Here is a 13,076-nt window from a genome sequence, read left to right as displayed (position 1 = left end):
CCCCCAGTAATGCACATGTGGCTTTTCCTACATTTGTGCCGCAGAGTGTGGAGGGGGTGGGAGGGAGAGGAAGTTACATTTTGTGGAACTGACTACCAGATGCAGTGCTTCAAAGCCTAGGAGCCTTCTCTTTACAACACAAAGATGCTGCTCTTATTGGTGTGTAAAGGTAAAGGTGTAGCTGCATGTAAAAAGGTAAAGGTAAAGCTGCAACAAAATGCATAGAAAAACCATTTCAAATTCTGTATATGCAGATGCACCTTCAAGAACATGACCAATAAGGAAATGCGCAAATCAAATTAATATGTGCAAAAATAAATGAACACCATTTATTCTAACTGCAGATTATGGCTTTTCTCTGGTTGGGGTGGATCTGGCATTTTTACAAGCGCAGAATTCGAAATCCTCCTCATGTACCTTGAATACCACACAAAACGTGCCTATCAGTGAGAAGATGCCACAAATCTTTTGGTGCACTCTCTTCAGAATTGTAGCTCTGTGCTCAGCACAGGATTCCTTCAGGGAAGCCATGGTTGTCTAATGTGGTATGGTACTGCTTTAAATGTCTAGTGCAGATGGCTCACAAATTTGAACCTGGGCCCATGCCCCCAAACTTGTGCACAAAATGGAAACACTTCCATCCCACTGAATAATCACAGAGAAAGCTGTAAATTGGGAATTAGGGTTCTCCAGTAATAGGCTACAACCCCATAATTCCCTGTACAAAAATTTTTATTTGCACATCTTGATTCCACTTCTCCTACCCAATGTGTAGCAATGGCAGACCTAAGCAGCTGGAGATACTTTAAAGCAAGGAGGAGGATCAATGGAGCAGCTGGCCTAGTTGAAAAGGGGGCTTGGTTCTTTCAGGAGGGGGAGAAGGCCACTGTCTGGGGCAGGGTCCTTAATCAACTTCTGGATCTGAAAACAGAGAGAAGGGGATGCAGATGTGAAATCTTCCAGGGGCTACCAACTATGCTTTCTTTCAATGCAGAACCTTCTTCCGAGGCAGCGCCCCCCCAAAAAAAATCTGGTTGCCCTCCAGAAGCTGAGACTCCAACTCCTATAAGCCCCAGTCGGCATGGGCATTGGTCAGGGATGATGGGAGTTGTAGTCCAACAATATCCGGCAGGCCCCTCCTAAATAAGGCAGGTCTTGGCTGCCTGTCTTCTCCATGCCCTCATGGCATGGCAAACTGCTTCCCCAGGATTGGGTCTTACTCCCAAAATCAGGGCTTGCCTGCAGCGGTGGAGCATATGCCCACGCTGCCCGGTGTGGGTGCACTCCCGAGGGGGGCGTGGTGCGGAGGGTGCCCTTCCAGGCGCGGGATAGCCACTCGGGTGTCTGGAACGAGTGCCACCCACAGGGGCGGAGCGAGCCACCTGCGACTCCCAAGCCTCCCCCAAGCTGTCAAAACCAAGGGGAAAGGGGGGAATGCTGCCGGCAAAGCGGCGCAGCTCCCCCCTTACCCTGATGGCTTGGGAGTCGTGGTAGTGAGGGCACCTGGGGCAGTCTGCCCCCCTTCCTACGCCCCTGCTTGCCTGTGTTTGTTCCACGGCTTGTTGGCACAAGCACTGGGGTGGCACACTAATGCAGAACCCGTGGGCCTCCAGGTCTTGTTGGGCTCCAACTCCCATCGTCCTTGATCGATGGGAGCCGGGCTGGTGTAGTGGTTAAGAGTGCCTGATTATGACCTGGAAGACCAGGGTTCAAATTCTCACTCGGCCATGTAGCTCACTGGGTGACCTTGGGCCAGTCTTGCAGCGGCAATCTCTGCCTCGCAAGCAGAAGGTCCCAGGTTCAATCCCAAAAGGCATCTCCAGGTAGGGCTGGCAGTGACCCCTGCCTGAAACCCCGGAGAGCTGCTGCCAGCCAGTGTGGACGATATGGAGTTAGATGGACCAATGGTGTGACTGAGTCTAAGGCAGCTTCTTATGCTCCTCGCAGGTTTCTTTGTGGGGATTAAATGAGATGGGGAGAGAATCATGTGCACCCCCTTGGATAAAAAAGTGGGATATAAATGCAATAAAATAAATGTTCATGTTGGCTGGAGATGATGGGACATTGCATTCTGGAAACATCTGGAAGGCGACAGGCTCCCCTCTGCCCACCTGCCTTATTACGGTGGCTATCCGTTCTCTCCTCCCTGCCTGGTTGAAATTGTAATGGTAAACTCCTAATTCAGGGAACTGTCCCTTTCCCCCTTGAAAACAATGGTGACAGCAATTAATTACTATTAAAATTATTTACTATTATTTTATTTTCATACAATAAATAAATAAATAATAAATAAATAAATAAATAAATATTTATTGTTATTATCCTGGAAAAAACTCCTTCCTACATGCATGAGAAAAGCCTTGCAGAATATCTTGGGTCATCCATTGGCCACCTCTCTGGGACTGTGAACTCTGCCTCCCCTAAGGAAGCAAAGCTTGCCCTTTCGAAAAGAAGCCTTGTGATTTCTTGTGACATAAGCTTTCATGGTCTGGGGCCAAACCGTCATCAGATGCATGAAGTGTTATCTTCTTTCGATTGCTGTTTCATTTATATTTCTCACACGAGTTTGAATATTGGGGAGGGGGAGGGGGAGGGGGGGACGGTGAGCAAACGGGCCAAAAGGCCACAGCTGCAGGAGATACAACCAGTGGCATTTCTATGCAAAAGCACAGAGATCACTTGCAACAGCAGTAACCGGCAATAATGTTCCTAGCTTTGCTGTGCTGATTTCGCCACCTGCGCTGGGGAAGGAGAACCCTGGTCTCGACTAAACCTTAAATACAGTGGTGCCCCGCTAGACGAAAATAATTCGTTCTGCGAAAATTTTCGTCTAGCGGGTTTTTCGTCTTGCGGAGCGGCAATGACAGCCGCGCTCCGCAAAACAAAAAAAAAAAAAGACGAAAATTTTTCGTCTTGCGAGGCAGCCCCATAGACTTTTTCGTCTAGCGGGGCAGCCTTCCGCTAGACGAATGCCTTCGTCTAGCGAGTTTTTCGTCTTGCGAGCCATTCGTCTAGCGGGGCACCACTGTATATCAAATCAAACTTGCTGCTAATTCCGGGGCAGGAATTGTTCCTACTTCTGCTCATGCTCTTTTGATCACTTATTTAAGAAAGGGATAGAGAGCAGATGTAGGAAAGGAGGAGGAGTCAAGAGCCCCGTATCTTGTGAGGGGCCCTATGTTTTTTCCCCCAAACACTGCAGTTTCTGAATAAGTTAACCAATCAGAGTTTGGCAGGAGATGTGAGGGATTATTCAAAGCGATTGCACTGTTTGGATTAGGGGAAGACAGAATTGCTATTCCTGTATTTTCAACCCATCTCCTCCACAGGGAAGGAATTCTAGGCTTCTGCCAAACGGCACAGGTAACCATTGGGAGTTTGGGGGAGACCTCTTTGCTTCCAAAGCCTTTCAGCCCTTGCCAGTTGAGTTTGCAGTTAGAGAGCGTGTTTATCTCCACCAGAGATATGAACGAGTCTTTTGCTTGCACACGCAGCCCCTGCACTTCTCCTGTTGGGTGAGCTGACAAACCAGGAACTCTTTCATTAACTACAACTTCCCATTTTGTCCAAAGTCGGGGAAACTATGGTTAATACCTTTGGCACAAACCAGGATATTAAACCATGCCTTGAGGCTCACCTAGTATCCTGGCTGGCTCAGAAACTGTTAAACCATAGTTTCCTGATTCAGACGTAACAGGAAACTATAGCTAACTGGAAAAGTTCCCGATTAGTTCGCTCCCACAACAAAGGGAGGCACGAAGAAGAATGTCTGCAAACATACGAGTCTTGTTCCTATTTCAGCTTACTGAGCAGAAGTATGATCACCCAAACAAGCCCATATAGTAGGGGAGGATGGCAGGCTGAGGGGGGCAAAGGAGGCTGGGGAATTACCTCTCGGAAACAGGGGTGTGCAGCATCTCTGACCAGTTGCAGAATGATCCCTTCGCTGGAGGTGAGGAAGGCACCACTCTGGCGTAATCTGGACAAAGCCACAATCCTGTCCAGCTGACTGGAATCCAGAGGGGAAAAAGAATACCACATAAAGTATACAATAATAATAATAATAATAAATTTTTATTTATACCCCGCCCTTCCCCGCCAAACCGGGCTCAGGGCAGCTAACACCAATAAAATCACAACAAAAACATAAAACAGTTCATTAAAATACAGATTAAAATACAATTTAAAACTAAATCTAAACTTCAGCCTCATTTTTAAGTAGCCCACCAATCACCCCAAAAGAACGAAACATCAGGGTTAAACTGAAACCAACCCAAAGGCCAGGTGGAACAGCTCCGTCTTGCAGGCCCTGCGGAAAGATGCCAAATCCCGCAGGGCCCTGGTTTCTTGTGCCAGACTGTTCCACCAAGTCGGGGCCAGTACTGAGAAGGCCCTGGCCCTAGTTGAAGCAAGGGGGGTTGAAAAGAGCCCTTTCCTGCCACCCACTGGGACCACCCCACCAGTCACCTGCGGGAAGAGCAGGCATCCACCACCACGTGGACATCCAGGCCTCGTTCCATGATGTCCAATGCTGTGCTCTGCACCCAAAAAGAAAAGACACCGTCATACTCGGGTCAACCGCATGGCTCATTCCCACCATGCTGTCGCCCATCCGATTTTCTTTTCCAGATTTCTTTTATTTCAAGGTTCAAAGTCACGTTTTATCACTCAACAGTTGAAATCCTTATTCTCTCATACTAACAACTTTCTGTTCACCCCCACCCTCGATGTTTATGATCATGATTACATACAATCGCAGGGCCGTCTCGTCCATAGGGGCTGGTGGTGCAGGGCGCCGGGCCCCCCAAGGATGCCCCCGCGAGCCCGCCGGCATACCAGGCGCCCCCTCCAGCATACCAGGCGCCCCCGCTGGCATACCAGGCACTGGCGGGTGGGTGGGCTGCAAGCCAGCCGCCCTCGCCTCCCGGAGCCCCAGCTGGAGCGCTGGAAGGGCGCGCAAAGCCCCGCGCCGCTCCAGCGCCACGCCCCTCAATCGCATCTTAAAATTCCTCCATATCCAGTTTCATCCCCTTTAACAGGTTTCTTAATATATTATGTTATTTTTTTTCCTTAAAACTTAAAACCCTGCTCTGGACTTGGTGTATCAATTTTTTAAAAAAATAGACTAGAAAAAGTTCCCAGTCTTCCTTGAAAGATTCTAGATTTGTGTCCCTTATCACAGATCACTCATCCATTATTGGTGGTGACCTTATTCATGTGTCACCCAGCTCTGAGGCTCCTCCTTAGGCCAGGGATAGTCAATGCTGTGCCCTCCTGATTTATTTATTTTTAAAGGCTCCAACTGACACCAGCCCCAGTCAGCATGGGCGATGGTCAGGGATGAAGGGAGCTCTATCCCAGCACCACAAATGTCCCTGTTGTTTTGGATTGTGTTTCTGTGGACACCCCTGGCTTCTTCACTGCTTGGCATCCTAGTCAAGAAGGATGTTTTCCCTCCAGTTAGGAGCAAGGGAAAGGCAACGTCCGTCCGTAATTCCTTCCTTTTCTTTCAACTGGAAGGGGGGGGAGGGAGAATACCCTAGAGGGTTTTTTTTTCTGGACCCCGAAGGATTTGAAAATATTTATTAAGGACTGAAAGGGAGGAGGGAAACGGTGGCACTATCTGTACGGGAAGAAGCGAACCCTGGTCTCAATCGATCCCTAAACAAACAGAATCAAACCTGCTGATAAATGGACTGCCAGGCTTCTCTTCACTATTGAGGTCCTGGATTTGCTTATGGCAGCCACCACTCAAACACACAGGCCCATCTATCCCGAGGTCAGATCTTGTGCCCTATCAATCAGTAACAACTGTATCCCCAAGAGGAAGAAGACCTTCAGCCTCATACCATGATGCAGGCCTGTGTCTCGATCCCACACAAAAGCACAGATTTCAGGTCGGGCACAGCTGCCATCTCCTTCTCCACCTCTGGGGTAACCATGCTGAAGCAGGTCTTGGCATATTTCGGCAAGTCTTCAGCACCCAACTCTGGCACCGTAGGGCCCAGGCCTTTGGGGTATTGTTCGGTCACCACCGTCCGGATATCGAGAGCCTTGGCAACCTGCAGGGAGAGGAGAGAGGCCGTTGGAGGGTTAAAGCAGGACTCCTGGGTTCTCTGGGAAGGAAGTAGGCCTTCTCAAGAGACAATGTTAGTTGATATTAGGCTGCCCCCATGTGTCCATCTGTGTAACTGCAACTGGGTAGCTTAAAACAGTCATACCTCTGGATACGAACGCTGCGTGTTGCGTTTGTCACGGGTTACGAACGCGCCAAACCCAGAAGTACCGGAATGGGTTACTTCCGGGTTCAGCAGTTCGCACATGCACAGAAGCGCCGAATCGTGTCGCGCGCATGCGCAGACGCAGCACTTCAGGATACACGCTGCTCGTTGCAAATGGGGCTCCGGAATGGATCCCGTTCGCAACCAGAGGTACCACTGTAGTGCTTTTATGGGTGGCAAAGGCTGCAGCTTTGGAGGCCATATACAGTGGTACCCTGGGTTACGCACACCCCGTATTGCGAATGTTCGAGTTGCAAACGCCCACACCCTGGAAGTGTTTCCGGAGCGCGCACGACCCGTGCGCAACCCCCAGATGCGCAGAAGCGCTCAAATCGCGCTTCTTCCAGGGTTTGGGGTTTTTTCGTGCGTTCGTGATATGCACGAACGCGTTACGTACTGCGACCCAGAACGGATCGCGTACGTAACCCAGGGTACCACTGTACCGGTATATAGTAAATACGTCAGTGGCAATGGTGCAAACATTTGTTTTTCTTCTCCCTCACCGTGTTCTCTAATCAAACTGTAGCAAATGCCAAAGGTAATTGCTAAGCACCCAAACCAGCTCCTAAACAAGTTATCAACACTCCTGCAACCGATACATAATAGGTTAGCTCAGTTGGTTAGAGCATAGTATCACAGAATCATAGAATTGGAAGGGATCCCAAGGGTCATCTAATCAAACCCCTTGCAATGCAGGAATCTTAGCATGCTGCTGCTAACACCAAGGTTGCGAGTCTGATCCCCGTATGGGCCATCTGCATATTCCTGCATTTCAGGGGGATTGGACTAGATGACTCTCAGGGTCCCTTCAAACTCTACAGTTCTTTGACTGTGACGCAGTTCCTGTAGGCACCTATTGGAGAGTGCCCATTACAAGAAGAACCCTCCTCCTTCTAGCACAGAGAGCCATTTCAGAACTAGTCTTAAGAGGCCAAAAACATTCTTCCTTTTAATCGATGTTAGCCAACCCTGCTAATTAATATAATTAACTTCCCTTGCCTTGCCTTCCCTTCCCTCCTCTCCTCCCCTCCCCACCCACTACAAAACTTTTACCTTTAGCATCCGAGCTGCCACAGATACAATCTGAGGGAAGTAGCTGATATTCGGCCGAAATTTCTCTTGCATGTCACACAGGAAAAGGATGCTGGTTTTGGGGACCACTTTTCCGAGTCGTGTCACTGACATTTTCAAGCTGAGAGACAGTAAAGGGCAAGAGCCTGGAAGTTACTTCTGGATGTTTGGGTGTAAATACTTGCTCGTGTTTTAGGATTTTACATTTTACTCTGATACCCTTTAGAGAAGATGGTCTCCCCACCCACCCCTTTCCTTTTCGAAAGTAGGCTATGGGTCTAAAAAGAGATCAGAAAATGTGTTTTACATTTGCATGCCGCTGGAAAATGTCTGTTGCCTTAATCTCAAGCAAACTAATATACTGGATTTTGAGTGATTCTGCAGAATAGAAGGGAAATTTGTAATTTTAGGCTGGAGCAGAGAAGGGGGAAAACACAACAGCCGTCTCCAAATATCTGAAGGGCCAACATGTAGAAAAAAGAGCAGATGAATGGCGCTTGCAGACAACTTGTTTATGGGGCATTCATCCAGGTTTCTTTGCACATCGTTTGCAGGGAGGTTAGATGCTATTTGCTATTTATTCAGCATTTCATCCCATGCGCTTGCAGTGAGGTTACACAATGCTACATCAAGCAACTGTTATCCCAGACTCTCCAAGTGTCCCTATTTTCCAGGGACAGACCCAGATTTACAGAAACTGTCCCGGTTTCTGATTTGATCCCGGAATGTCCCGCTTTCCCTTAGGACGTCCTTATTTTCATCGTACAAATGTCGTAGGGTAGGGAGTTATGCGACTCCCAAGCCAACGAGATACAACCTTTAGAAGACATCTGAAGGCAGCCCTGTATAGGGAAGTTTTTTTTAATGTTTAATGTTTGATTAGGTTTTTATATATGTTGGAAGCTGCCCAGAGTGGCTGGGGCAACCTAGTCAGATGGGCAGTGTAATAATAATAATATCCCTATTTTCAGTAGAGAAATGTTGGAGGGTATGTTATTTCACATTTCCCCATTGCTTTCCCTATCACAATACAATACAATTTCAGTACTGGAAATACACATAGCATTGGCAGATCCTTCCACCCCTAATCTACACACACAGAGAGATCAAATCAATAAAGCTATTCTATTCTACCTCCACTGTCATCTGAACACCCGTTGCTGGGAATCGAAAGCAGGGAGAATTGCTTCTGGTGGGTTTCCCATTGTGGCAGCTGGCTGAATGCAAAGACAAAATTCCTACCCTTCCAAGTAGAGTAATTTGATGCAAAAGACTCTACCCCGCCCTATTTTTTTAGCAGTTTTGTGGAAGAGGGAACATTAGCAGATGTTCCTGCTTCAGAGAGAGAGAGAGAGAGAGAGAGAGAGAGGAAGAAAGAAGGAATGATGAATCTGAGAGGAAAATGTGCTCATATAGCAGTTTTGAGAAGTGTCCCTATTCTTCAAAATTATCGTATATGGTATTTTCTGAATGCTCAGTTAAGGTCTCCGTTTATCCACCTTTCATGGCATCTTCACAACAACCTGGTGACGTAGCTTAAAGCCTGAGAGAAAGTGGGTCACTGAAGACCAGCCAAATCACCTCATAAATTAGCTATGTCCAAGCACTGCAATTTATGATTCCACCCCCCCATATGCAGAAGGAGGGAGGTGGGTGCCCTCTGCTGGTCAAGAAAGGATAACCCATACTCTACAAGCGTCGCCTCTTGCTCACCCAGACAGGAAGCTGCCAAGGACCGGACACCAAAAGGAGGGAATAAAACCTCTGCTCCGGCATATTTGCTGCTTGCGGCACAGCTCGCTCCTCGCACAAAACAGAGACTGTGTCCCAGGATCCTTTGCAACATCAAACCTTGCCTTAGGTTGTGAAGAAGACACTGAGCACAGGAGCAGCCCTTTGGGTTTCCACAGACAGAAGATAAACCTCGGGTAGCAATCCTTGATCCTATTATTTCTGCCTCAAGCCCTAGCTAACTGCCACCTAAGTAGGCCAATGCATGTTCATCAATGCGAACAACTCCCCAGCAACAACCACCTCATGCTTGTTCTACGCCACAAACGGGGAACCTGGGACTCAGCTCCAGAGATTGCCGGACTTCCATCTCCCATCAGCCCCAGCTGGCATGGCCAAAAGCCAAGAGCGATGGGAGTTGGACTCCAGCAACACCTGCAAAGCTACAGGGTTCCCGTTGCTGTTTTATATGATTCCAGGGCCCCTGATCTTGGCTGGCGCTTGCCCACTGTGAACTCTACAGTCCCTGGCTTGCCCCTTGAACCAGTAGCAAAAACTCAAAAGGCTGCATAGAGGGCCCCAAGAGACCTCATCACACAACTGACATTTGCTTGTGGGAAACTGAGACTACAAGAGTAACAGCCAATTTGCTGGTTATCCAGCATTGCATATGTCGGGCTGGCTGGAGGAAATTTGGAGGGTGGGGATGAGATAAGGGGCACACTGGATATGGGATTGCCATAACTTCTTACGTGAGGGACATAAGAAAATTTTCGCCGAAGTTCAAAGCTCTGTTTCCATTTATTTTTTAAAAGGAAGGATTGGCCTTTAGGTGCTCGGACACTGTTTTATGGCTGTTCTGCTGTTTTAAGGTATTGGTTTTGGGATGGGGATGGGGGGCGGGGAATGTAATGTATTGCTTTTATTTCATAAGCTGCTTCAAACTTCAGGAAAACAGCATTTAAAGAAATAAATGCTATTGGGTGGTTGTTGTTGTTTTTATTATGTATTTTGTGGTTTTATATCCTGATTTTATTCTGTGACCTGCCCTGAGACCCTGGAGAAGTGGGGTATAAGGTAGAATAATAATAATAATAATAATAATAATAATAATAAACCATTTCAAATAAACGCAATCCTCTTAGGCTAGTGCAAAAAGTATAAGCATAACTTTGGGGGTTAGGTGTAGCAGCTCAGCTTTTTTCCCTTTTCTCTTTTTAAATCACCTCTAGAAGTAGGAAAAAGGACCCTATGGGATGCCAGGCTTTATTTATTTTCCCCTCCTAAAAGTGAATCACTTCCTTCAATTCTCTGAAGATAAAAAGATACCAACAGAGGAAAAACACAAAAGAACCCACTTCCCTAAATCCAGGTGGTGGTGACCTGTTTTAGGTAAGTCTCTACCCTAACTCTCTAGATGCGGGTGGTGCTGTGGGTTAAACCACAGAGCCTAGGGATTGCTGATCAGAAGGTCGGCGGTTCGAATCCCCGCAACAGGGTGAGCTCCCGTTGCTCGGTCCCTGCTCCTGCCAACCGAGCAGTTCGAAAGCACGTCAAAGTGCAAGTAGATAAATAGGTACCGCTCCGGCGGGAAGGTAAGCGGCGTTTCCATGCACTGCTCTGGTTCACCAGAAGTGGCTTAGTCATGCTGGCCACATGACCCAGAAGCTGTAGGCCAGCTCCCTCGGCCAGTAACGCGAGATGAGCGCTGCAACCCCAGAGTCGTCTGTGATTGGACCTAACAGTCAGGGGTCCCTTTACCCTTACCTAACCTTTATAACAATAAGCTACGAAGCAAAAGATGCAGGTTCTCATTGAAGTGATTTCTATGAGGTAAGCCAGCCTAGTTGTTCCTGCATTTCTGTGTATTTAGCCAACAAAAGAAGTCAGAGCTGTGACTTATGAGTTGTTTGGACACCAGGCAATAGGAATCTCCTGAGGTCCTGGAGAGCTGCTGTTTCCCCCTTCACCGCTAGTGAACTTTTCCTGCTTCTGTCTCATTTTCTAGTCCTTGGAATCTCTGTAGTTTGCCCTTCCTTTTTTTCCTAGCGACCAGGATGCATCTTACCTGTGGGTGGGTTCGTCTGTGATCAGATACTCCCTGGAACTTATTTTCCGCACACCTTCTGCAGGCAAGGCAGCTGTTCTACCACTGTGCTATGGCTGCACACCAAGTTTTCCTCTTGTATCAGCTTCCCAATAAAATAAGACCCCTTTTTTGCCATTTTACTTCCAGGAACCCCTGCCATCTTGAGGAAGCATGTTTGATGTCTTGGGGTAAGACTTTTGCATTTGCATTACTTCCAGGGAGGCTCAGCTGCTGTCAGCATTAACGTATTTTAGGCATTAATCCAAGGCTGTTATGTTTTTCTCCCAACACTATGATGGATCTTAACTGAGGTTGTTCAGCCTTCAACTTTCATTGTGGTTTGCACTGCTGTTGTTTTATTGTTTGTTGAATTGTTGTAAACTGGGGCCTTTTTATTGGAGGCCAACACAGAAATGTTCTAAATAAAACAAAAATAGCATCTCGTTGCAGTGTATAGTAGCAACACGTGTTCTTGCTGAGGTGGAGGAGTAGCTACTCCTAATTTGTTTTTAAACATGCATCCTTCTTTCACCACAGAAAGTGGGTTGGGAGGAGTCAAAAATGAGGTTTGGAGAACAAGAACAAGAAGAGTTTGGATTTGATATCCCGCTTTATCACTACCCGAAGGAGTCTCAAAGCGGCTAACATTCTCCTTTCCCTTCCTTCCCCACAACAAACACTCTGTGGGGTGAGTGGGGCTGAGAGACTTCAGAGAAGTGTGACTAGCCCAAGGTCACCCAGCAGCTGCATGTGGAAGAGCGGAGACGTGAACCTGGTTCCCCAGATTATGAGACTACCGCTCTTAACCGCTACACCACACTGGCAAGGTATCCAAATCTGCCCTTACACAAGTTTACTTCTTAGTAAACCTTGCTGACTTCAGTGGCACTTACTCCCAGATAAATGTACCTGGAATTTCAGGTTGGAAAACGACGTGGCAGCTCATAGGTCAGGCCGTTCACACAATCCTGTGTAAGGGGTGAGAGATACAGACCCTCCTCAGTCTCCAGCCACCGTTTCACACGAACGTTTACAACGCAGAAACATGTCGGCTGCGAACACGGGTCAAGCCAGTCCCGTGTTCCGCATCCATTAGATCCCTTTTCCCAGGCGCCCACAAAACGCTTTCCCCCGGCACTCACCTCCTCTGATCTCCAATTGCGACACCTCGAGGTGCCAACCAATCAGAAGCGGGATCTGTAACCCTCGGAGCCCCGCCTATAGAACAGCTGCGAGCCAATGGCCTGACGCGGACTGAAGGGAAGTTTCGGCGTACCCGAAGCCTTTCTTTCCCTTCAGCCAATGGCGTCGCTCCCTCTCGCGTTCCACGCGCGGCGAAAATGCAACTCGGCGTTCCAAACTCCTGCATTAAGAGCACGTGCATCTCCTCCTTTGGGAACTGGCGAGAGAGTGTTTTGTTTTCTTAAAAGGTGCTGGGGCTCGTGCGCCGTTAGAAGCTCAGCAACCCACCCCCTTCCAAAGACTCACTGCAGTTATTCTGCACATGCTCCCGGATGTTGCGGGACTCCCATCAGCACCAGGCAGCACAGCCAATGGTTACGGATCGTGAGTTATGGTCCAACATTTGGTGGGCCACAAATCCATGGGCGGCGTAGCCAGGATTTTGGGGGGGGGGCAAGACTAGGTTGGGGGGGCAGGGCTTTTGTTGGGGGGGGCAGAACCGACGTGATTGGTCAGTTAAGTATTTATAATTGTTTTACTTGGTCTAGCGGGGCAGCTGCCCCCACCTTGGCTACGCCCGTGCACAGATCTCTCATCTCTGGGTTACTGTGGGATTACGACCGACAGGGGACACCGCTGTGAACAATAATGAGCTAGATGGGTCTGACTTTTACTGAGTCAGTTTCCTATGTTCCTATGATGTTTGGTCAGAGAGAGCAGGG

At 48.1% G+C, this 13,076-nt stretch overlaps 1 protein-coding gene across 2 annotated transcripts; it reads right to left on the bottom strand.

Annotated features, from left to right (window-relative positions):
- Window positions 1-716: 716 nt before the first annotated feature.
- On the bottom strand, window positions 717-12,496 carry LOC117059160 (isochorismatase domain-containing protein 2-like). Of its 2 annotated transcripts, none has more exons than XM_033170710.1 (6): window positions 12,315-12,496; window positions 7,335-7,473; window positions 5,850-6,062; window positions 4,468-4,538; window positions 3,892-4,009; window positions 717-921 (listed from the first exon to the last, which is right to left on the bottom strand). In XM_033170710.1, exons 2-6 carry the CDS (start codon window positions 7,464-7,466, stop codon window positions 841-843), a joined length of 615 nt encoding a protein of 204 aa, XP_033026601.1. In that variant the 5' UTR covers window positions 7,467-7,473; window positions 12,315-12,496; the 3' UTR covers window positions 717-840. The 2 variants fall into 2 exon arrangements, with proteins under 2 accessions (XP_033026601.1, XP_033026600.1); XM_033170709.1 differs by lacking the exon at window positions 12,315-12,496 and adding an exon at window positions 12,082-12,252.
- Window positions 12,497-13,076: the final 580 nt, after the last annotated feature.

This window comes from Lacerta agilis, chromosome 14 (genome assembly GCF_009819535.1).
Source record: "Lacerta agilis isolate rLacAgi1 chromosome 14, rLacAgi1.pri, whole genome shotgun sequence".
Lineage (NCBI taxonomy): Eukaryota > Metazoa > Chordata > Lepidosauria > Squamata > Lacertidae > Lacerta > Lacerta agilis.
Note: the sequence above shows the minus strand (reverse complement) of the source record. Positions and strands in the feature narration are given on the sequence as shown.